The 26,252-nt window shown below is 47.2% G+C and overlaps 1 protein-coding gene across 1 annotated transcript in view; it reads left to right on the top strand.

Moving 5' to 3' along the window:
* RP2 (RP2 activator of ARL3 GTPase) overlaps positions 1 to 26,252 on the top strand; it is a 43,562-nt gene that overhangs the window by 12,386 nt on the left and 4,924 nt on the right. The window contains exons 2-5 of the mRNA XM_068116273.2: positions 51 to 275; positions 478 to 630; positions 14,857 to 15,162; positions 19,396 to 19,507. Of these exons, the coding sequence (XP_067972374.2) occupies positions 51 to 275; positions 478 to 630; positions 14,857 to 15,162; positions 19,396 to 19,507 (796 nt within the window). The remainder of the gene's footprint in view (positions 1 to 50; positions 276 to 477; positions 631 to 14,856; positions 15,163 to 19,395; positions 19,508 to 26,252) is intronic.

Raw genomic sequence — 26,252 nt, 5'->3', positions numbered from 1 at the left:
TTCGCTTCACTCTCATGCTCATGTTCTCTCATGCATTTCCCTTTTTCCAGGAGGACATCTCAGATCTCATCGTGCAGGGACTGACCGGGCAAAGCAAAACACACAGGCCTGGCGTCCTGCATGGCCGTCCCTTTTGCGTGCAGGCATGCTGTGATTCGGACATCGTTGTGCTCGACCATTCTGCGGCCGTTTCCGTGGACGATTGCACAAAATGCCGCATAACGCTAGGTCCAGTGAGCGGCAGCGTGTTTCTACGTAACTGCAAAGACTGCACAGTATGCATATCTAATTCGCACCTCAAACATCTTTGAATCACTTTTCTGTTCTATCACATTTCCCTCAAGAGCTTTGCCCTCCCACTGCCCCGTCCTTCTTTATCCCTTCATCACACCGAGTTCAGTCGAACTTCTGCAACATTTTCATAGGTGTATTAACTCCAATACGAAAAAGGTCACCGCTCTCTATTGCTCGATGCAGGTGCTCGTGGCCTGCCAGCAGTTCCGTGCCCGTGACTGCAGTAAACTGCTTGTGCTCCTTTACTGCGCGTCGCAACCCATCATCGAGGCCTGCGCGGGCATAAAGTTTGCGTGCTATCAGTGCTACTACCCAGAGCTTGCATCTCAGTTTCAGGTAAGGATTTGTACTGAGGGATTGGGCTGGATGATGGTGACACATCCAGAATTGGAAAAGGTTGTAAAGCAGAAACACATATCCAAGACGAGTTCTTTACCTAAGCTTCTGCAATCGCATGTTGTCATTGCACATTATTCTTTAGACTGTGGTTTCTGATATCGTCTTTGCTTTCTTTTAGTCTTCTCACAAAGCTCTTGGTATTCTCATAAATAGTATTTCATCATTAAAACCAAGCATCATTTGAGTTGATGGCATTCAGTGGGTATGTGGATTCATCTTTCAATGGCTGTCATTGGTGGCATCTATTAAATCCTCAACAATGTTTGTCACTCACTGTGATGATTGTACATCTTGTATTTAGTAATATTTTAAATATGTGCACTATTGCCAAAAAATTGAGACAGTAAGCAAATATGTAGGGTTATTAATTCACAACCACTTATTAATCCTCCCCTCCCACCCCCCGACCCTCCACCACAACCCCAACCCCCGAGTGTCGGCCTGGCTGGGGGTTTATATTTTGGGAGCTGTCAGTCCATCTGTGTTTCCGCCAAGAACCTCTACTTGAAAATGAAGCATTTTTTTTTCATAGTTAGCACATGAATGCAATAATAACTGGGCATGAGGCATGTCTTATGCTTTTGGGATCAGAGCCAAAAGTAATGGGACACGTGATTTTATTTCAGAATTTTCGCAATAAATAAAAGGTTTCACAGGAGAGAATAGCAGAGGATTGTATACGCTTTTCGGAAACATTATTTATTTATATACGCTTTACAATCTCATGACAAACATGCTATTTTAAATTATTTATTGATATACACAACCATTTCCATTACTGGCATATCCCCTTGAATAATTCATTTTATTTATATGCACCTCACCATCACCACCAACACACCACCCTTTTTTCTATCCAAGGTCAAGGCTCGTGGAAGAGCTCGAACATAAAACAGATCGCATTGTTATATGTTCTGGCCAGAGACGGCCCTGATCTCATGTCTGATATTGAGGGCCTCCATCCATTATTGGGCGAGTAGAAAGAGCATGTCCAAGGTGGAGTTACCTGGTCTGAAACCAAATTGGTGATCTGAGATGAGGCTGTTGGAGAAAAGGAATAGGCTCCGGGCCAGGTATGGTCCATCTGCACCCCCCCCACAACTCTCCGACCCTGGGTTTTTCTGAACCATTGGGGTGTCCTGGGGTGGAAATCAACTGGTAACAGTAAATAAACTTGGACTCACTACCCATTTGGTACCTATATTGGATGGTACCCTCAAAACAGCATATTTTTAAATCCGCGTTGCGCCATATTCGACACACGTGTTCTTTTGGTATTTGTGCCTGCTAATATTAACTCAGAATAAAAAGTTATATACCAAAAGAAAGCTGTTCATCTACTGATCATCATAGAATATTGACACATTACTTATAATGGTACCTTAATGGTCATAACTAGTGCTGAATAGCAGTACCCCACTTTAACGTAACATAATTCGGTATCGACCGTACTATTTCATCTTACACACATAATATGAACACATTACACCTGATATGCTTACATATATATTTTATTGGCTTTCTCCTGTATATCAGCTTTAATTTGATACCAGATACATCCCCATAGCTTCAATTCTCTTTTTTATACAGCGTGTCAAAGATACTACCTGTTTCGCGGGAACCATGAATCATATAATCTCGGTAACAGTCTTTGTCTATATTCAAAAGAACTGCCTATTACACTTATAAATGTCATTCATAATCGAATATCATAATCATACTGCCATCTTATTAACATATTAAACAAGAAAAACTTGTTTATTAATCACAGTAGTTTTTAATATCATCATATTAATATTCATACACTGGGTCAAACACCTTCCACAGAACAGTAACAATGTAATGCTCGAATATTTACTGTAAAAGTAAAAATATTTCTTATTTGAAACTAAATTTTAACATCCCATTGAAAAAATTTTTAGTATCGAATATTTTGATGATAAACCAAACATTATTGCTCAACAACAGATATCATAATAATATTAACAGTCAGTTTTATCCCTACAATTACATATGTATGTCGTACACTCAGTTAACCACATTATATCATATAATACAAGTATCCACTCTCAAAAGAACACAAACAAACAATTGCATTTTGTTAATTATCAACAAAAGTCAAACACTGCATGAGTGCAGTCAAGTTGGCTTGCTTGCACGAATGGCATATGTCCATCATGATCAGTCATCGTCACTGTCACTTTCATCGGTATCACTGTACAAAACACGATCCATATCATCAGGTGTTTCATCACCTGATTCATCATCACTCTCATCGTCGTCTGACATGACCTGAGCTATATCAGCCAGCTCACGCGGAAGCATGTCTCCATCATACCAGAGAGGATCCAGGCAGCCTTTCTCCTCTTCCCAGCCATGGCCTGGACTTGCTTTGGGAATCCTTGGTCGAGGAACGTGAGCTCTCTTCCAAATTCCCACTTGGTGGTTGACCCTTCGGATGTGCTGTGTGAGGCTCCTCATACATGGTGGAATATTGGCCATGTCTACATTGCCTGAGGGTAGGTGACGATTCTCCTTGGCACATAGCTCATTTATTCTCAGGAGTCGCAGATCATCAACGTGTGATACCTTTCCTCTTCCATACATGGCACATGTGAAGCTGTCTAGTTGATTGTTCAGCTCTTCTGGCACATCCCACGTATCTCCAAGCTTGTTGAGAATAGGGATGTATTGCGGCAGACGAAGCAGCGTTTTAACAGGTTTGATTTTTCCAATCCCTCGGAAAGCGCTAGTGCTGTCACAACCGCTGTAGGCGTGAAGTGCCATAAGAGCAGTACTCTTCTCTTGGCCGAAGTCTGCTGCGAGTTTACTGACGTTTATTAGCCTCTGCTTGTTTCCTGTGCCTGTGTCAAACAGTATCTTTATGTCGTTTATCGATGCGGCGTAGTGCAGTAAGATGAAGAATACATCCGAGTCTGGGCTCTTCACTCGAACAAACTCATATTTATGAATTATGTAGGACTTTCCCAGATCACAGAATGATAGTCTCTCCCTGAAAGGCTCGTGGTTTTCAAGCTTCAGTTTTAGTTTGCTGGCTCGGTAGTCAGGATTCGCATATTTGCTGGTTTGCAGGTTAATGACATACATTTGCCTCAGGTCGGATAGTTTCATTATCTTCTTGGCCATTAACACATCCCTTTCAATGGCATCACATACCACATCGAATGCCTGTCTGTGGGCTTCTTCTAATTCTCCTTGATGGTGCTGTGCCTCTTCGTCAGTACTGCGCCATTTCTCTGGCTTTTGCATATATTTCATACGGCAAGTTTTGTGGAACTTTTCCTCAGAGGCAAAAAGATCATGGCCTCGGATCCTCATTAAGAGCGTTTCATCTTGCTTCATTTCAGCCATCTCCAGTACCGGCTTCCAGCCTTCATACTCGAACTGGCTCATCCCCTGGGTAGTCCAACTGCCATGCACTTTCACTTTTTTACGACTTTCCGAAGAACAGAAGATACAGTCTGGCTTAAATATGATCTTGTCACCAGAACTAGTACGGGCCATCCGCTGAGTTGTGGCACCAGTTGTTTCAGATGTACCTGCAGTAGGAGGGTTCAGTCTGTCTAAGTTCATCGTGAAACGCTTGTAACACTCCCAGTGGAAACCATGGTGTTCGGCCAGAGATTCAGGGACCAAATCACATGTGTCCTTCATCATATGCGGAGACTGTGGGGGTTGTGCAAGGCGTCTTTCTTTGACCTCCTGCAGCTTGGCCAATTTCTTCTCAGAATTTTTGAGTCCAGATAACAAGTGCAACTCTCCATAGCTCAGTCCCTTTACATGAGTTATGCACACAATGGGTGGTTGTTCACTCTCACGTGTACGTTTCGCTCGCGCCGGATGTTCCATATTAGCGTTGTTACTTCACCTGCAAAACACATCAAAATATTGGTAAGTACCAAGCTGAATAATTATTATAAATTGCATCTTAGTTATAAAAAATATCTTATATTGCATACTTAACTATGTAAAAAAAGGTGTTTAACTTAACTAATTGACTCGTTCTGTCGCTGTAAGAGACACTTAAATAACATAATTGTACAATCTGATGATCTCAATTTACGCAGGATACAAACATGGAAGGATCTGCATGCCATTTTCGTCAAAATTCCTGCAATAAACTACAGTGATACATCAATACAACAATATATTAAGTAACACATATTAACAATACATAGATTTTGTCATGTGTCCAACATATATGTACATGATATACGTGGCAGCATTTGTAAATTGACAAATGCAGCATCGCCTACAATATCACCCCATACCGGTAGTATCTTTGACACGCTGTATAAAAAAGAGAATTGAAGCTATGGGGATGTATCTGGTATCAAATTAAAGCTGATATACAGGAGAAAGCCAATAAAATATATATGTAAGCATATCAGGTGTAATGTGTTCATATTATGTGTGTAAGATGAAATAGTACGGTCGATACCGAATTATGTTACGTTAAAGTGGGGTACTGCTATTCAGCACTAGTTATGACCATTAAGGTACCATTATAAGTAATGTGTCAATATTCTATGATGATCAGTAGATGAACAGCTTTCTTTTGGTATATAACTTTTTATTCTGAGTTAATATTAGCAGGCACAAATACCAAAAGAACACGTGTGTCGAATATGGCGCAACGCGGATTTAAAAATATGCTGTTTTGAGGGTACCATCCAATATAGGTACCAAATGGGTAGTGAGTCCAAGTTTATTTACTGTTACCAGTTGATTTCCACCCCAGGACACCCCAATGGTTCAGAAAAACCCAGGGTCGGAGAGTTGTGGGGGGGGGTGCAGATGGACCATACCTGGCCCGGAGCCTAGAAGGATTTCTTCAGGATGCAACAGAACGACATGAGAGAGAGAGAGAGAGAGAGAGAGAGAGAGAGAGAGAGAGAGAGAGAGAGAGAAAGAGAAAGAGAAAGAGAAAGAGAAAGAGAAAGAGACAGACAGAAAGAAAGAAGGGAAGAAGGGACTGGGAAGGGTTGAAGAATATTGTTACGGAAACGGAGTACGGCGCTCCCCTTAGCGGGGGTGGGGGGAGGTTAATCCCCCTTCTATTTGCACTGGCTGTCTCCGATCCTGAAGCTACCCCGCTCCACAAGGCAAGGGGGGTAACTCCGCTCGAACCCCGGACAAGATGTTATTTGCCGAGCGGTTTTTAGCAGCCCGCGGTTCGAGCCATTTAACAAGGACTAAACCCGATTCATATGCGTCAGCCAAATCGTGCCACAGGTACTCAATGGGGGAAATCACAAAGACGAACGGATGTGAAGGAAAGAAGACAAAGGTAGGAAGAACAGGAATTTATTACGAATTATGTACACAATCAAAGAAACCAAGGGAGAAGGAAAGATACGAAAATAACTTGAAGAAGAAGAAGACAGTGCAATTCTAGCTTATCTATACAGGCTTAACTTAAGCCCCAGACAACACAGACAAACAGACGACAGTCAGACTTACACGAATTGGAATGAAGGCAGGAACGAATGGCTGGAAGGGGAGGAAGGTTCAGCTGGACGCTGGCTGGAGCTTGATCCCGCACGGGACGTCGGGCTGGAAATCGATGGCCACCGACGCCACCGCAATCTGGTTCCCACGGCAGCGTTGCTTCGCAGCAGCGGATCGAAACTGCGCGTCAACGCTCAACTCCTCCTCAACTCTCAGCTCCTCCTCAACGCTCAGCTCCTCCTCGAATGAACTGCTCAGTGCGTCCTCCTCACTCATCTGCGGTCCCTCGCTCATCTGCCTCCCTCAATCATCTCCGAGGCTTGACCACGTGCCTAATGGAGGTTTTGGGGCGATTCGAGCGAGCCCCAGCCAAAGGGCAGCGAACGCTGCCGGCAATTGCGTTTTGGTGGCAATTGAAAGGGGATTCTACCTTATTTCATTTGGTGCAATGCAATGTCAACTAGTGAAAAACAGAGCCTTAACTAATACACATAATAAAGAAATAACTATAGAGAGGTTCTATGATTGGCTACGTGCTTGTACATGGACTAGCTAAGGGGACGACCTTTGACCTTTACCACAAATGGAGGTATTTACAAGAACTATTTACTAGAGGGTCATATTTACAAAGACAGGATTCTCAAATCCCCAAAAATATAATGGAGAGAGACTTGGATAAATAAGGGGTGTTGGGAGGAATGAGGGGTAGAGGAGAACCCATGGGGTGGACAAGACGAATACAGGAGTAACCTCTATGACGGAAAACTGGAAATTTGGAAGGAGCCAGTAAGAAATTTCCTAGGACGACTTGCCAAACCCGTCTGGAGTTATCCAGGGTGGTGACCATAGTTGACTTGAGCATGTCCACTGTTACAAAAGTAGTTTGATCCTCTCACACTCAATAACCATTATATTGTTACAGACGCGGTGGTGGATGTTAGTTTACCGAGCGGTTTGGTATGACCACGTCTGCACAGTTTACCCGATTATGCTCGAACGTTGACTAGTCGCGCTACGCTAGGTCAATGAAGGAAAAGACACACGGCTGGGATTAAAATGACACGACACCAGGGATACGGTTCTCAAGACCTCCGGAGGAGATTATATTAAGGCGGAAGGTTAGATTACAACTACAAGAGGGACATCATAGAAAGACAGGCACTTAGACACACTTATATTAACCCCAACAGACGACAGATAAACGGGACAAAAGGCTGACTCACACGGGGATTGATGGCAAGGAAAGGCGGGTAGCGATGGCTCCAGGTGCACCTGGGCTCAGGGCAGAATCGACCCGGTCCGGTCCAGAGATGCGGGAGGTTTCACAGCGCTCGAGGTGGCGTCTTGTCGTCTCAAGCTGGGGGCGCATCTGACGTCACGTCCGGTACGTGGCCGCGTATATCCGGCGGGGAGTGACACGCCCTCGGCTCGTTAGCTCCGCCCCAGATGGAATCGGCTCGTTGCTTCTCATTGGGTGCGTGCGGGGGGGTTACCGGCTCCACCCTTGACGAGGGGCTGACAGGGAGCCCCTTCGTGGTAACCCCGTGGAGCGCATGGTCATGGCGGCTAACCGAGCCGGTGTGAGGACGCACACTCCCCCCGCGCGCCGTTGTTGTAGTTGTTGTTGTTGCTGTAGTTGTTGTTGTTGTTGTTGTTTGGGGAAGAAGATGGGAGGAGGTAAGGGAAGGTCCTAAACTCACTACTGGTGCCATATAATCACATTCTGGTGCAACGAAGAGTCAGAATGAATGGAAACGAGTCCTTAACTGACATAGACTAAGAATAACTAGCAAGATGTCCGAAAGTTGTCTACGTGAGATGCGGTGGACCTGGGCACGACATTTAATGGGGGAAAAAGGGGAAGGTCGGTTCTACAGAGTGTTGTTTACAGACAATGGGACTTGGGAATGGGGGATTGGGGATAGTTGGGGAGTATTGGGGAAATAGGGGAATATTTACAAGCGGATATGGAGGCCAAATTCCATATTCGCAACATTGCACCCTTCTCTACCCTCGGGGCGTCCCGACCCGATAAATTTTTACCTATTTTAGTGTGGCACTCAGATGTAGTTCCCTCTACTATTAACTCTACCCTGAGTGCGACAGTTTTACAGATATTCACAAATGAGTAAATATGTCCCCCTGCGACGTTGCACCCTTCTCCTCACAGAAACACACCCACAGGATAACCGAATCCGGAAAGAATTCGCAAACTAAACATACAGCCGGTAGGGAGCATTATTTACAAGACTACGCTGATATTTACACTACGATCCAGGACCTGTTTTTGGAGGGACACATGCAGATGTTGTGCATAGAGAGCGCACGCATGCCAGCATCGATACACCAACCCACGAGTGCTCTGTGGCCTACGGCCTTTAATAACGTGCAGAGCACCCTTTCCCAGCACGAAAAGCACCACCCCATCATGTACAGTCAGCACCATCCGGTGCACCAATAAAGTGTCTATAAATCACCGGTGGTGTCGCAGCCGGCCGATGTTCTGCCGCTGTTCTTGCCTTCATGTGGTGCACTTGGCCTTCTTACTTCTTTAAAAAATCAAGAAAGGCGCCGACCGCGTCCATTTCTGTATTGTGGCCGTCAGGGGGCCAACTATAAGTGGTTCACCTTGTATGGCATAGGTGCCACGTTGACCCATAGGTCCATCCACGGGTGGTGCTTGGCCGCATAAGAACCGCGGTCCATGGTGGGTGGCCACAAACATTGCGGTCCATATGGTGTATCGATCCAGGCAGCAAACAGCGAAAGTGCAGGCCCACAACTGCGAAGCCAGCACCTCTCTCTCCTCTCTCTCTACCCCAAAGCCAGATCCTCGGAGGTGGGAGACAAAAGAAGAAGACAAGTGAGTAAGGTGGTAAGGGCGCAAAAGTGCACGCAATATAAGATGATGCACACTGGGGGCACATGGGAACCAGGTGAGACAGGTACGTTCCTATCGTACGCCCCCCCCCCCCCACCAGGTAACCTACATGGCCCCTCCCTTACCCCTTACTGTATCCACACAACACAACACTACCCATAAACATCTACTTTACAAATCAACAAACATCCCTACTGTCTTCCCCGTTCCTCCCATAAACCAAATTCGTCTTCTCTCCCTCCTAACCAATCAAATTTGCCATTTTCAACTCTCATCAAAATTTGCCATCTCCAACTCAACATCAAAATTTGCCATGACCAATTCATCATCAGTCCCTCCTAGGGAGGGAGAGATGGAATCACCCCAATGTCTCATCCACGTCGTGATGCGTCTCACAAATCCTCACAGCAATTCTCATTTCCTGCACACAGAACAAAGAAAACACAGGTGTGGAGTCATCATCATCACCACAGGTAAGTGGCTGCGTATGGTGCGACAGGTTCATCAATCCTAACTATTTCCTAAATGACCTTAACAACTTTACACTACCCGGGGTCTTTCTCCGGCCAAACCATTGGCCCTCTTACACTATGGGTTCTAAAAACCAATTCCCATTGGCCAGACTGTGGTGCTTTTCAATTTGGGGTCTCACTCCCCCGATTCATCTCCCGGTGCCCTCGTACAATTTCTGGGCTGTGGCGTGTACCTCTCCCAGTGGGTCTACCCACCTGCACACCTCCACCACTGCAGTTGCCTCCAAGCTTACCTGCTCCTTACCCTAACCTAACTACCTGGGGAAGGCCCTCTGGCGCTCTCCCCACTCGGTGCCCTCTCTGGCACTGGGCTGCCCGATCCACACCCGGGATCCTCAGGCACCCACTCACAACTACCGGCTCCCAGAGCCCACCTGCGGCCTCACCTGGCCGACATCCTCACAGTGGTGGAGTGCCCAACCAACTACACACACTAACAGGCTACACGCCCAGCCATTTCCACGACACTAATGCACCCATTCACAACACCATTCTGCAACCCGCACCACAGATGCCAATATCCAACCACAATTTACCTGTACCCTCTACCTAACACTTACACTACCCGCCCCGGGTATCCGTGATGGGGGTCCACTCTTCCCCCATTCACACCTTCGCACCATGCACACCACTCCGTACCACTTACTCCAACTCTCTCCACACACCTGTACTTGCACACCTGTGCTCTCACACCTGGTGCCACCTGCACCCTTCTCTCCCCAAGCGCATTCGCGCTGATCCACAACACTCATTACTCACACACTGCTCCACACACCTGTCCAGTTGCACACCTGTGCAATCACACCTGTCCAATTCTCACACACACGGCATCATCTCAGCTAACTACTCCCTTCTGAAACTTGCGCTTCCCAGTCGTCCCTTTAAACTATTGCGCTTCCACGTCATTATCATCCACACTAATCTACCTGCGTCCCCACTACAGGTATCAGTCACTAACTAACCTTAACGTCACCTAATGTCATCTTCTAGGGCCCTATCAATATAACCTAACCCACCCGGGCTAGTTTTCACTGCCATACACCCCATAAGCTATTGCTCCTTTGCCCCCCACTTGGGAAGGGTGGCAGGGATGCCAGCCTTACCCACCGGGCCCATCGCTCACTACCAATTTTGCACATCAAATTTCAACAAATCAAAAATTTGCCAATCACTGCCCATCATCTGCCAATCACTACTGCCAATCCTTTGCCAATCATCAAATTTTGTTTTTCTCTAATTTTGGGGCCAAAACACTAACCTCATCACCCAGTCTCCTCACTAATGCCTCTCGGTGCGCCAATTCCTGTCCAAAGCCCGGCTTCGTAAAGCCGAGCAATGAATGCTGGTTGTTTTGTGCCGGCGGCTGGATGCGTCCGGCATTCGGGGCAGGGACGGGGGCTTACCCGGGCCGAGATCCCACGCACCACCTCGGCGTGGAGCCATCCAATGTCCCGATCTCGACCTGCCGGCACGTCTCCACAAAACGTGGTCGCCATGACGACCCTTCCTATCCAGCTGCCCGCTCCACCTAGTGGAGCCTGGACGCGGCCGTTCAAAGCGAGGCCCGGCACGCACCGAGGGCCCGCTTCGGCTAAAAGTCGACCTAACCTCTAACCTGGTTACCGTCGATGCTTCACCTGGATTCTTACATGCATATGCTACCCCTTGCTTGCTCATACCTTTCCTTACACACCCAGGTACCCTCATTCCACTCACAGCCTTGGTCACACACCTGACCACCGAACACTTTGGCACACATTCGTTGGTCGCACACCTCACCAACACACCTCTTCGCGCCCCCTCCTCTGTCACCTCCTCTGTGACAATCACAGGTGTGCCCTCATTCGCACACCCAACCACGTGCCTCACCACCAACTCCAGCGTGCATTCCCACTCACGCTCTACCATTCCAGGTGTGCATCCTTCCATCCCAGGTGTACATCCTCGCTCACCTGTCACAACCAACTCACTCTCCTTGTCACTCTCACTACTCTCACCTCCATTCTTGACAGCGCACTCACCCTTACTCTTGACAGCGCACTCCTTCCTCATGCACCTGTCCGTCACACACCTTTCTCGCGCACACTCTCCCGTTACACCCTCTGTAACACTCACCACAGGTGTACACTCTTCCTTACTTTTGGCAGCGCACTCTTTCCCCATGCACCTGTCTGTCACACACCTTTCTCGCACACCCTCTCCCGTTACATCCTCTGTAACACTCACCACAGGCGTGCATTCTCCCTTTACACCCTCCGTAACACTCCTCACTACTCGCTCCCATGTGCTCCCTCGCACATGCGCTACGACCGACTCACTCTCGCCAGCACCCTCACTCCTTGGCACGCACTTTTTCCTCACACACCCCAGAGTCGGACTTTCTCGCACACCTCCTCTTTCGCACACCAGACCTGTCGCACACTTCACCAATGGCCTCTCACGAACACCCGGGTCCATCTGGACCCCCAAGCTTATTAAATCCCCTGGCGCATCATACGCACGACCATATTGGTCACCACTTACACCGGGTCCTCTTCCTCTTCGCTTCTCCTCCATCACCTGCGAATCCCTCATCCGGTTAATGAGCACATCATCACGATCCAAACACAGACTTTGGACCAATTCTTTTATCTCCTCTTTTATCTCTTTCTTATCCCCTCTCCGTCGCTTCTTAATTTCGCTCACCCCTTCTTCCACTTCTTCTAATTTCTGCTTCACCTCTTTTATTCCCCGGTACGTCTCCTCAAGCTCATCCTCTAAGGCTACCTTGACCGTTTCCATGTGCGTCCTCACCTGCCGGTCCTTCGTCTCCATTACCTCTATCACCTCGTCCAACCTCGTTGTCAGTCCCTCACGTACCATCTGACATTCCCTCTTCGTCGCTACCAAGTCGTTTTTTAGGTCATTTTGTGTCGCTTTTAACCCTCCTATTACCGCTGTGTTCTTCTTTACCTGGTCCGTTAGTTCTTTTTGTCCCTCCGTCAGCTGTTCCACCTCCTGCGTCAGGTCCTCTATGCCCCCTTGTAACTTTACAGTCCCCTTTCTCACCTCCTTCTCCATGTGCTCCTTACAGTGCCTCACCTCCTCGCGCACTCCTCCGACCTCCTCACTCACTCCTCTTCTGATCTCCTCTCCCATCACTTGCATCTCCTGCCCAGATGCCACCCTCATCTGCTCCATTTCCTCCTTGTGAGCATCCAGTTTGGTTTCTACCCCCATTCTGACCCCCTCTATCTGCTGCCCCATTTGTTTAACTTCCCTTTCCGCTTGGTCCCTCATGTCCCTCAATTTGCCTTCCATCCTGTTTTCTAACCCCTCTAACCCATTTTTCACTCCCTCTATCTGATTCTCCTGGGCAGCCATTCTATTTTCTACCCCCTCTAACCCCTTTTGCATCCCTTCCATTTGATTCTCTTGAGCGGCCATTCTGTTTTCTACCCCCATTAACCCATTTCTCACCTCTTTTATCCCATTGTCTAACCCCTCAAAATTTTTGTCTACCTTCTCACCAGTACCCCTCGCTTCGTCCCTCATTACCCCCATACTGCTTTTCAAACCTCTAATTTGGTCTCCCAATTGCTCACCCATTTGTTCCATAAGGGCCCTCATTTGCAACATAAAAAGATTCGGATCCACCAGGGGCGCTGCCACGGTCGCGGGCGCGGTGACCAGCGAGGCGCCATTTTGTGCGTCTGCTACCCTCGCTGCTTCGCTCTCCTCACGTCCCTCAATTTGGTCCTGGACCGACCCTGCCTCACTCTCCACTACCGGACCCCAGCTGTCTTGGTCTGCCATAGCGCGACTTTCAAAATTCGGGTTTTTATTTCCGTATAACAAAATCAAATTTCGCCGTTATAATTTCGCGCGGGAAACGCGCTCCGAATCGATTCTACTACAAATTTGGGCCTAATAAATTTAGTCCCGGGTCCGAATTCCACTCCTCGACACCAATTGTTACAGACGCGGTGGTGGATGTTAGTTTACCGAGCGGTTTGGTATGACCACGTCTGCACAGTTTACCCGATTATGCTCGAACGTTGACTAGTCGCGCTACGCTAGGTCAATGAAGGAAAAGACACACGGCTGGGATTAAAATGACACGACACCAGGGATACGGTTCTCAAGACCTCCGGAGGAGATTATATTAAGGCGGAAGGTTAGATTACAACTACAAGAGGGACATCATAGAAAGACAGGCACTTAGACACACTTATATTAACCCCAACAGACGACAGATAAACGGGACAAAAGGCTGACTCACACGGGGATTGATGGCAAGGAAAGGCGGGTAGCGATGGCTCCAGGTGCACCTGGGCTCAGGGCAGAATCGACCCGGTCCGGTCCAGAGATGCGGGAGGTTTCACAGCGCTCGAGGTGGCGTCTTGTCGTCTCAAGCTGGGGGCGCATCTGACGTCACGTCCGGTACGTGGCCGCGTATATCCGGCGGGGAGTGACACGCCCTCGGCTCGTTAGCTCCGCCCCCGATGGAATCGGCTCGTTGCTTCTCATTGGGTGCGTGCGGGGGGGTTACCGGCTCCACCCTTGACGAGGGGCTGACAGGGAGCCCCTTCGTGGTAACCCCGTGGAGCGCATGGTCATGGCGGCTAACCGAGCCGGTGTGAGGACGCACACTCCCCCCGCGCGCCATTGTTGTAGTTGTTGTTGTTGCTGTAGTTGTTGTTGTTGTTGTTGTTTGGGGAAGAAGATGGGAGGAGGTAAGGGAAGGTCCTAAACTCACTACTGGTGCCATATAATCACATTCTGGTGCAACGAAGAGTCAGAATTAATGGAAACGAGTCCTTAACTGACATAGACTAAGAATAACTAGCAAGATGTCCGAAAGTTGTCTACGTGAGATGCGGTGGACCTGGGCACGACATTTAATGGGGGAAAAAGGGGAAGGTCGGTTCTACAGAGTGTTGTTTACAGACAATGGGACTTGGGAATGGGGGATTGGGGATAGTTGGGGAGTATTGGGGAAATAGGGGAATATTTACAAGCGGATATGGAGGCCAAATTCCATATTCGCAACAATATGGTGAAAATCAGTAACCTCTGCTTAACATTTTGATCACAAATGAGTTTTAACACCTGCTGTACACCTTTGTAAAGCACACGTTGCTTTTCTTGCAGTGTGAGACAAAATTACTCAGGCAACTACTGTTTTCATTGTCTTGACAGTTCTTTGAAATATTCATGAACAATAAAAAACATTTTAGGGTATATTTCACATGCACTGAAGTCATGCAGTAACCCAAATGATCTCTTCTTCAACAGGCTGCAGGTCTGGATGTCTTCAACAATGACTGGAGCAATGTGCATGACTTCACACCAATTGTTGGTGAACAAAACTGGACCATACTCACTTCACTTGTGCCTGGATCTCATCCTATAGCTTACAATCCTTCCCAACCAGCCTCTTGTGATGAGACTTGGATAAAGCCATTGATTTCCATAGACCAGCAGCGTAGCATTGTTCCCACCACTTTGGGGCGTGCCTACCGGCCGATCGGTCCCATTTGTGTGGTGGTAGTGCTTGGAGGAGCAGATGCAGATAACCCAGTTCGTACATTTATCAACGAGGTAGGTTTCATTGTAACCTGACAAAGAACTGACGATAAACTTGCCCAAAACTTTGTGGGAGGAATTGTCATAAAAATGATATTTCATCATGAGTCCTGCATTTCATGTCCATCACCAACCATGTAAGCAATTTGTCCTTTTCGCACAGCATGTACACAATGTGAACTATGCTGTGCCATTCTCATAAATCCCACTGTTCATAGCCTGAAGATACGCTAACAATAAAGGGGGAAGACCAAACAACAGAAAAAAACAATGTTAAGCTGGAATAAAATGATTGAAACTAGACCGGCACTCGGTGGAGCGCATACCTCTGCCAGGTTGAACAGTTTATGATTCGTATCCCACTGATAGGCCAGATCTGGATTCGGACCTGAACCAAAATCGAATCGGCTTGCTCTCGTCACCTAACCAACTCGTCCAACGAGTTTTGTCATAACTCGTCCATAACATTTTGAAATACCATGCTATACGTACAGTATATAGTTTTTGTCCCCATCTCTCAATGGTGAAGAATCCCTGAAAAATTTTAACTCGTCCATAACATTTTGAAATACCATGATATACGTACAGTGTATAGTTTTTGTCCCCATCTCTCAATGGTGAAGAATCCCTGAAAAAATGTAAAAATTTTCATATCCGGATCCGTATCTGGATCTTCACAAGAATCAAATCAATTCTACCCTGTCACTTACCCAACCTGTCCACCAAGTTTCGTCCGGATTCGTCCATAACGTTTTGAGATATCCTGTTCACAGACAGGAGTGAAAACATCTTTCTGTGGCGGAGGTAACTATCTACTGCAGTGCATTGCAAGATTCAGCGAGCTACAGTAGGGTTGATGCACTTAGAGTGCATCGAGGACGTGGGTAATACACAGATATTGTTATATTATAGTGTCCTCCGTAAGTATTGGAACAGTGAAGTCAAATTTGTTATTATTGCCGTATACTCAAGAAATTTGGATTTGAGATCAAAAGATGAAAATGAGGCAAGAGTACAGAAGGTCAACTTTTATTTATTGGTATTTCAATACATATATGTTTCACCATTGTAGAACTATAGCACTTTTTATGTTTAGTCCCCACATTTTAAGTAGGCATAAGTATTGGATTAATAGACTGAAAGTAAGTTAAAGTATTATAATAGTTAGTATTTGGTTGCATATCCCTTTCATGCAATAACTGCATCGAGCCTGTGACCCATTGACATCACCACATTCTTGGGATCTTCCTTTGAGATGCTTTGCCAAGCCTTTACTGCAGCCATTTTGTTTTGGGGGTTTCTGACTTTAGTCTCCTCTTCAGCAAGTTAAATGCATTCGCATTGGATTTCAATCAGGAGATTGACTTGGCAGTCTAAAACCTTCCACTTTTTCCTCCCGATGAACTCCCTGGTTGCATTGGCAATGTATTTTACGTCATTGTCTTGCGCCGCCCAATGAGTTGGAGGCATTTTCTTATACATAGGCAGATAAAATGTTCTGTACTCTTCTGAATTCATTCTGCTGCTGCCATCATCAATTGCTGTACATCATCAATAAATATGAGTGAGCTAGTTCCAGATGCAGCTATGCAAGCACAAGCCATGACACTACCTCCACCATGCTTCACAGATGAGGTGGTATCCTTTGGATAATGTGCATTTCCTTCCTTTCTCTACATTTTCACCTTTCCATCATTTCCATAAAGGTTTATCTTGGTCTCACCTGTCCATAAAACTTTGTCCCGGAACTCGACTGGCTCACCTCTGTACTTCTGGGCACATTCTAATCTGGCCTTTCATTTTGATGCTGATGAGTGGTTTGTATCTTGCGATGTAGCCTTTGTAATTCATCTTTCGAAGTCTTCAGGAAACGGTAGATTGTGATACTTTCACCCTTGTACTCTGGAAGTTGTTGGTGATATGTACCTGACAATTGTTTCATTTTTTTCTTCACAGCTTTGATGATTTTTCTGTCATCAACTGCAGGTGTTTGCCTTGGCCAACCTGGCCGTCGTCTATTGCTAAGTACACGAGAGGTTTCTTTCTTTTTCAAGATATTCCAAATTGTTGTATTTGTGATGCCCCAATTTTGGTGCAATGGTTCTAATTGAATTATTCTGTTCTTTCAGCTTACAAATTGCTTGCTTTTCTTTCATAGACAGTTCTCTGGTCTTCATGTTTGCTTATGCCTACAGACTCCAAATACAGGCCCCCAAGGCAAAAACAAAGGCTAAGACCAAGACTAGACATTCACAGCTCTTTTATTTGTGAACAATGAATGCACCAATAAACACCTGTCAGTCATTTGTTCCAATACTTATGCTTACCTGAAATGGGGGGACTGAACATATAAAGTGCTATAGTTCCACAATGGTTAAACATGCATAGAAATACCAAGAAATATAATCTGACCTTCTGTACTCTTGCCTCAGATTCATATTTTTATCTCAAATCCAAATTTATTGAGTTTCCAGGGTGTTTCAAAAAGATTGATACAACTTTGACTTCCTGCCATTTCTTTGTTTTTTGACCTATACCGTTTTCCTTTTCAGGATTTGGTGGTGTTATCGTGATATTTGTTCCCTGGGATTTCTAGCTCAGTCGCTCAACTATGCCATTGACAGTGGAGCAGAAGACAAAAGTGGTGGCTCTGTGGTATGAGACGAAATCAACAACCACAACAACATTTTCTGGGGGGCAGAACCACCTGAGGAGATCACTGAGAGGTACCTGAAAGGGCCTACCGCGACATGATTCTGCACCTTCAATGCCAGATGGGGAATGCTTGGGCCTTACTGGTTTGAGAATGACAACAGCAGGATGGTGACGATCAATGGTGTGCGCTACCGGGCCGTGCTCCAGAAGTTCCATAATGATCTAGTCCAAAAGGTCACCCCAAACCAGCTCAGCATGACCTGGTTTATGCAGGATGGTGCACCCTTGCATACAGCTGGTGACACCATCACTTCCCTGCAGCAGATCTTCAGAAACCGCCTCGTTGCCCTGGGTACCACTCTGTTTATGTCAACCGCCCTGCCACACTGGATGATCTGAAGCAGAAGGTGTCAGACTACCTTCAGGCAGTGCCACATGAGACCTACAGGGAAGGTGGACAGAACTTTGGAGTCAGGATCAATGCCAGTCTGAACCGCGGAGGAGAACACATCAAGAACATCAATTACAAGGATTTTGCGTAAATGCCAATTTCAGACCTTGGGCTCTTTGTAAATCCTTGTAAATAAACGTAAGTTTCTGTTTCTTTGTAAATAAACGTTTAAAGTTGTATCACTCTTTTTGAAACACTCTGTATATCAATAATAACAAATTTGACTTCACTGTTCCAATACTTATGGAGGGCACTGCATACACAATATACCATCCAATCAGGACACGGCCTGGAACTCGGTGACATCACAGGGCTTATGTAACCCATGATATTACCATGAAAGATTGGGGATGTACAATAATTGATCAAAAACAAGAAAATAATTCGTGAAAGGATATACATATAAAAGTTAAATTACATGGGGATCAGTGAGATCATGATGGGCTATCTAAACACTGTATTTGGCTGGCTAAGGGGGTTGGGTTGGGCATTTGACAGGACAGCTTTGTTGAACACATAATCAGAGATATATAATTGAGATAATTAAATTATCCTTTTCTCTCGGCCATATTTGTTGTAATATATCTATTGTTTAATGCCACTGAGGCCCATATGCCCATAATTGTCCCCCGTCGCACCGCGGAGCGAAAGGGGGACTATGGTTTTCCCCTCCGTCCATGTGTGTGTCTGTCCGTGCGTCCGTCCGTGCGTGCGTCCGCCCATCCGTGCGTGCATACGTGCGTACGTGCGTGTGTACGTGCGTGCGTGTGTAAGCGAAGTACCAACTTCTAATCTGGTGTGTGGGTGTATCTAGGCATAAGGAAAAACGCTATTGAAAATTGGGTCGCCACGTGAAAATCCAAGATGGCCGCCACCATATATATGTCTGAACCTTGTGAGCGAAATATCTTGAAAAATAAACGAACTACTAACTTCTAATCGGGTGTGTGGGTGTATCTACGCATAAGGAAGAACGCTATTGAAAATTGGGTCGCCACGTCAAAATCCAAGATGGCCGCCTTGCGTCTTCCACTTTTTCAACTCACATCACTTACCGACGGGGGACGTAGGCGTAACGCTTGTTTTATTTTGATGGTGCAAGTATAAAGTTGTTTGCTTCATTGTGTATTTTTTTTTTGTAGATGGTGCGCTGGGGTAACATTCTGGTGCAAATGAAGCATGCACCATTGAGGGATTCTCATGCATGCCGGCTTTTTGAGAATAGACCAAGTTACTTGATGGACACATGGAGAGGTGTGAAATATATGATGAGCAATGCCCTCTAATTTATGTTGATCTACTTCTTGCATGTCATTCTTTAATTGATTTGTCATCTGCGGAATGGCTTTCCAATTATTTGATTACTTTTGGCACAATAGCTGTGTTTATGATTTTTTTTTGTATTTTGTGAATGCTTCTTCTTTTGCGATTTACATTGTTATTTTTATAATGACTAGAATAGAAGACCTGTCGCTTCGCTGATGGAAATACCAATCTTTGCTGCGATGGCTAATCCATGGGGGAAGAAAAAAAAAGGATTCTTGGGAGATCCCGCCATGTGCAGGGATAACCACGTCACGTGTGGGCATTTGCAGTTTTCACATGTGGGTCCATGTACCCGTAAAAAAAGAAGAAAAAATATATATATATATATACATGCAGTCACGTGAAAAAGTAAGTACGCCCCATGTAAAGTTTTGACTTTTTCAACATATTTCAACATACAGATATTTGATCTTCATTTCAACAATATTGATAGATAAAGGTGATACAATATAACAAATATCATGAAACATTTACATTTTGTAGTCCATTGTATAATTTAAATAAACATAAATGCAAATTTCGCATGTGGAAAAAGTAAGTACACCCCTACATTTATCACTACTTCAAATACCTAAAATTAGAATCAGGTGCACCAGCTCAGGTGCAAATGATTAGAACATCGTTAGAGAGGATCTTGGAGGAACCTGTCTTATTTAAACCTCAGACATTTAGTTTGGTTTGCTCTTTGTTGTTGAAGTGTGCAGCGTCACCATGCCTAGATCAAAAGAGCTCTCTGAGGCCTTCAGAAAGAAGGTTATAGATGCCTACGAGTCTGGGAAGGGATTTTAAAAGATCTCCAAACAATTTGAAATCGATCATTCGACTGTCCGGTAGATCATCTACAAGTGGAGAAGATTCCAAACAACTGCCAACTTGTTCAGGCCAGGCCGCCCCAGCAAGATCAGCCCGAGAGCAGACCGCAAGATGCTGAAAGAAGTCTCTAAGAACCCCAGAATGTCATCACGGGACCTACAGGTAGTTCTTGCCACTGTTGATGTCAAAGTGCACGAGTCTACCATTAGAAAGAGGCTGCACAAATTTGATCGACATGGGAGGTGTGCCAGGAGGAAGCCTTTGCTGTCCAGAAAGAACATCAGGGCAAGATTAAAGTTTGCCAATGAACACCTAGGCAAAGACCAGCACTTCTGGAACAATGTGCTCTGGACAGATGAGTCAAAGGTAGAGCTATTTGGCCACAGTACCAGAAGACATGTTTGGCGAAAACCAAAGACAGCATTTGACCACAAGAACCTGATACCAACTGTAAAGCATGGTGGTGGAAATATTATGGTTTGGGGCAGCTTTGCTGCATCAGGGCCTGGGCAGCTCACCATCATAGAATCCGCTATGAATTCTTCATTGTACCAGAGGGTGCTTGAGGATAATGTGAGGCCATCTGTCGGCAAGTTGAAGCTCAACCGAAGGTGGACCTTGCAACATGACAATGACCCTAAACATACCAGTAAATCCACCAAGGAATGGCTGAGAAGAAAGAAATGGAGGGGTCTGAAATGGCCAAGTCAAAGCCTGGATCGAAATCCCATCGAGATGTTGTGGGGGGATTTGAAACGAGTTGTGCATGCAAGAAACCCCTCAAACATCGCACAGCTGAAAGAATTCTGCATGCAGGAGTTAGCAAAAATTTCTCCCACTCGATGTCAGAGACTGGTAGCCAATTATAAGAAACGCGTACTTGAGGTTGTTTCTGCCAAAGGGGGCAATACCACCTATTCGAGCCAAGGGTGTACTTACTTTTTCCACATGCAAAATTTGCATTTATGTTTATTTAAATTATACAATGGACTACAAAATGTAAATGTTTCATGATATTTGTTTTATTATATCACCTTTATCTATCAATATTGTTGAAATGAAGAACAAATAGCTGTATGTTGAAATATGTTGAAAAAGTCAAAACTTTACATGGGGTGTACTTACTTTTTCACGTGACTGTATATATTGGCTCACAAACACTCACGGTGGTTACCCGAATCCACCGTAGTTGGGTTTATTGAAATCCGTTAATCCGTTCTCAAGCAAGTTATAACACGACAAACAAACAAACAGACAGACATGGCTCCTTCTATAACATAGATACATGTTGCATGTTATTTATGATGGTTTTTCTACCCAAACTCATAGAACTTTACAAAAGGCCACAATCTCAGAAATTGCTGAAACAATTTGCCTTACAAAAAATTTCAGCTTCCAACTTCAAGTAGTTTGGGGCTTATGGCCCAGAAAATATGGCACAACACCCATTTTTTTGTACTTGCGAATTGTGCCTTTATTTTACTCATAATATCCGCTCCTTCTGGGACCGAAATATGGTGTCAATACCGCTTCCTCAGGCTGAGATCAGTGGTTAACCTCTCGCACTATTCAACATGTACCAACCAGCACGTCCTCTATTTATGTTGCTCCTATTAGGTTGCTCCTATTTATGTTGTTTCGCAGGATGTCATCGACAAATTAGGGAACATAATTCGATTTAAAATCCATTCCTTCATTACAACGTTATTTTGAAAATTTAAAGAAAACGGAGTGAAAACTACCTTGAGCAGCCAAACAGGAGTCTTGGCTGCCGAATAGCATGATATTTCAAAACGTGTGGATGAGTTATGGCAAAACTAGGTGGATGAGTTGTTTAGATAGGCCGATTAGTTTTTGGTTCAGGCCAGCAGATCCGGCCTATCAGTGGGATACAAAACATAAACTGTTCAACCTGGCGGAGGTACACTACATGGCCAAAAGTATGTGGACACCCCTTCTAATTAGTGAATTTGGCTGTTTCAGTCACACCCATTGCTGACAGGTATATATAATCAAGCACATAGCCATGCAATCTCCATAGACAAACATTGGCATTAGAATGGGCCGTACTGAAGAGCTCAGTGACTTTCAACGTGGCACCGTCATAGGATGCCACCTTTCCAACAAGTCAGTTCGTCGAATCTATGCCCTGCTAGAGCTGCCCCGGTCAACTGTAAGTGCTGTTATTGTGAAGTGGAAACGTCTAGGAGCAACAACAGATCAGCCGCGAAGTGGTGGGCCACACAAGCTCACAGAACGGGACCACCGAGTGCTGAAGCATGTAGTAACACTCACTACTGAGTTCGAAACTGCCTCTGGAAGCAACGTCAGTACAACAAACTTCATGAAATGGGTTTCCATGGCCGAGCAGCCGCACACAAGCCTAATATCACTATGCGCAATGCCAAGCGTCGGCTGGAGTGGTGTAAATCTTGCCACCATTGGAATCTGGAGCAGTGGAAACACGTTATCTGGAGTGATGAATCGCGCTTCACTATCCGGCAGTCCGACGGACTAATTTGGGTTTGGCGGATGCCAGGAGAACGCTACCTGCCAAAATGCATAGTGCCAACTGTAAAGTTTAGTGGGGGAGGAATAATGGTCTGGGGCTGTTTTTCATGGTTTGGGCTCGGCCCCTTAGTTCCAGTGAAGGGAAATCTTAACACTACAGCATACAATGATGTTCCAGATGATTGTGTGCTTCAAACTTTGTGGCAACAGTTTGGGGAAGGCCCTTTCCTGTTTCAGCATAACAATGCCCCCCTTTACAAAGTGAAGTCCATACAGAAATGGTTTGTCGAGATCAGTGTGGAAGCACTTGACCGGCCTGCACAGAATCCTGACCTCAACCCCATCAAACACCTTTGGGACGAATTGGAACGCCGACTGCGAGCCAGGCCGAATTGCCCAACATAAGTGCCCGACCTCAATAATGCTCTTGTGGTTGATGGAAGGAAAACTCCGCAGCAATGTTCCAACATCGAGTGGGAAGCCTTCCTAGAGGAGTGGAGGCTGTTATAGCAGCAAAGGGGGGGACCAACTCCATATTAATGCCCATGATTTTGGAATGAGATTGTCGACGAGCACATATGGGTGTGATGGTCAGGTGTCGACATACTTTTGGCCATGTAGTGTATGTGCTTTATCGAGTACTGTTCGAGTTGGAACCTGTTACAATATATTTTTTGTTACTCGTTTTCTTAACCCTGCAATTTATTACCGAAATATGCCCCCAGGAACGTATCCTAAATTTTTGGCATTAAGTGAATGGTAAAATAGGATTTGACTTATGTTATGACATGTCATTTGGAGGGGGTGGTATTTTGTAGCCATGGGGTGATCCTGGGGATGACCAATGTGTAAAATATAATGATGTAGCGGTTGCCGCTGAACATACACAATCGCCTTACACCTGCCGAGGACGCAACCACGGAGCGATCGCTGTGCCGGGCTTGCCCAGACCGCCCGGAGACGCTCAGTCTCGCCTTTCCCGGGCATGCCCGGACTCGCCTTTCCCGGGCTCGCCCGGCCCGTCCGGCGACACCCAGTCTTGCCGTTCCCGGGCATGTCCAGGCACGCCCGGCCCGTCCGGTGACACCCAGTCTCGTCGTTCCCGGGCATGTCCAGACTCGCCCAGGTCTCCCGGACACGCCCAGTCGCGCCTCGTAAGGGCAAACGCTCCGGCATGAGATATTCGAGTGCTTGTATATAATGCTGCCTGATAAACGGGCTTTAGAGAGTACCCGAGTTGATTTGATGCAACAAAAGGAACTCGGACGAATTCCAGCTTTTTGTCGCGTCCATTCTTTCGATTCGAGTTGGAGCACAGCTCCTTCATTGGTGACCCCGACGTGATTTGAACACGCAACCTTCTGATTGGTGACCTACCGACATGGACATGGCAGTTGCCCTCAAACTGCCTACCTTCTGGGAGGCTCACGTGGCGGTTTGGTTCGCCCAGGCGGACTCCCAGTTCGCCCTGCGAGGCATCACCGCCGATGACACCCGCTTCCATCATGTGGTAGCAGCACTCGGCTCAGCCACCGCGGCCCGCGCCCTCAGCCTCCTCCAGCACCCGCCAGCCGCTAACAAGTACGGCGCGATCAAGAAGCTCCTCCTCGACGCTTTCGCCCTCTCATCGGCGGAACGCGCACGGCGCCTGCTCGACCTGCCCGAGCTCGGCGACACGCACCCATCCGAGCGAATGGATTACATGCTCTCGTTGCTCGGGGAGCACGCCCCGGATTTTCTTTTTCAAGAGCTGTTCCTCCGTCAGCTGCCTAGCCAGGTACGCCCCGCCCTGGCAAGCACGCAGATCACGGATCCCCACGCCCTCGCCAGGGAAGCCGACAAGATCTCCTCGGCAGGCCAACGCATCGGGGCAGCGACCTGGAGCCCGCCGCTGTCCAAAGCAGCACCCGAGCACCCGGCACGGTCGGCGGCCGAACTGCCGGCGCAATTGGCGGCCGCTACGCCGCGCCGACTGCCTCCAACACGACGACCGGGGCCTACACCTGACCAGGCGTGGTGTTACTACCATGCCAGGTTCGGACAAAAGGCCCGGACATGCCTACCCCCGTGCACTTTCGGCAAGTCGGGAAACGGCCGGGCCGGCATTCATTACCAGCCATGAGCGCCGGCCACACGGGCAACTTACTTTTTATCAGGGACAAAGCGTCTGGACGGCGCTTCCTGTGTGACACCGGCGCCCAACTGAGCGTCATACCCGCCTCCGATCAGGACAGGCAGTCCGCGGTTTGCGGCCCCTCCTTGGTGGCGCGGCCAACGGATCGGCCATCGCACCTTCGGCCCGCGCAACGTCACCCTCTGCTTCGGCAGCCAGCGCTTTCATTGGACTTTTGTGACCGCAAGCGTGCCCATGGCTCTGCTGGGCGCCGACTTCCTCTGCGCACACGGGCTGCTGGTTGACGTCAAATGGCATCGCCTCATCAACGCCGAGACCTTCAGCTCCCTGGCATGCACGTTGAGCAGCTCCACGCCGACCGAGCTAGCATGCGCCCTCCCGGTGGCGAACGAGTTTGCTCGCCTGCTTGCGGAGTTTCCGGCCCTCACGCGGCCGACGTTTTCGGCCGTCGCGGTACGACATGGTATCGAGCACCACATACCAACTACGGGCCCGCCGGTCTACGCCAGAGCCTGCCGCCTCGACCCAGCCAAGCTCGCCGTGGCCAAAGCCGAGTTCGACGCTTTGGAACACCTCGGCATCGTGCGGCGCTCCGATAGCGCGTGGGCTTCGCCACTACACATCGTACCGAAGCCGGGGGGCGGCTGGCGCCCATGTGGTGACTACCGCCGCCTTAACGACGTTATCACCCCCGACAGGTATCCGATCCCACACATTCAAGACTTCTCCGCCCGTTTGGCAGGACGGGTCATTTTTTCGAAGATCGATTTGATACGGGGATACCACCAGGTACCTGTCATGCCGGCCGACGTCCCAAAAACGGCCATCATCACGCCGTTCGACTTATTCGAATTCCTTCGAATGCCATTTGGCCTCAAGAATGCGGCTCAGGCGTTCCAGCGCTTGATGGACGGCGTGCTGCGCGACCTGCCATTCCTCTTCATCTACCTGGACGACATCCTCGTCGCCAGCGCGTCCCGGGCCGAGCACCTCCTCCACCTCCGAACACTGTTCGGGCGCCTCAGCGAGCACGGCCTAATCGTCAACCCGGCCAAATGCCACTTCGGCACAACGGCCGTTGATTTTTTGGGCCACCACATCACCAAGAACGGGACCGTGCCGCTGCCTACCAAGGTCGAGGCCATCACCGCGTTTCCGCGTCCCCGCTCCATCAAGGCCCTGCAGGAGTTCCTCGGAATGGTGAATTTCTATCGC

The sequence above is a fragment of the Myxine glutinosa genome, chromosome 1, assembly GCF_964187855.1.
Source record: "Myxine glutinosa chromosome 1, kmMyxGlut1.1, whole genome shotgun sequence".
Lineage (NCBI taxonomy): Eukaryota > Metazoa > Chordata > Myxini > Myxiniformes > Myxinidae > Myxine > Myxine glutinosa.
Note: the sequence above shows the minus strand (reverse complement) of the source record. Positions and strands in the feature narration are given on the sequence as shown.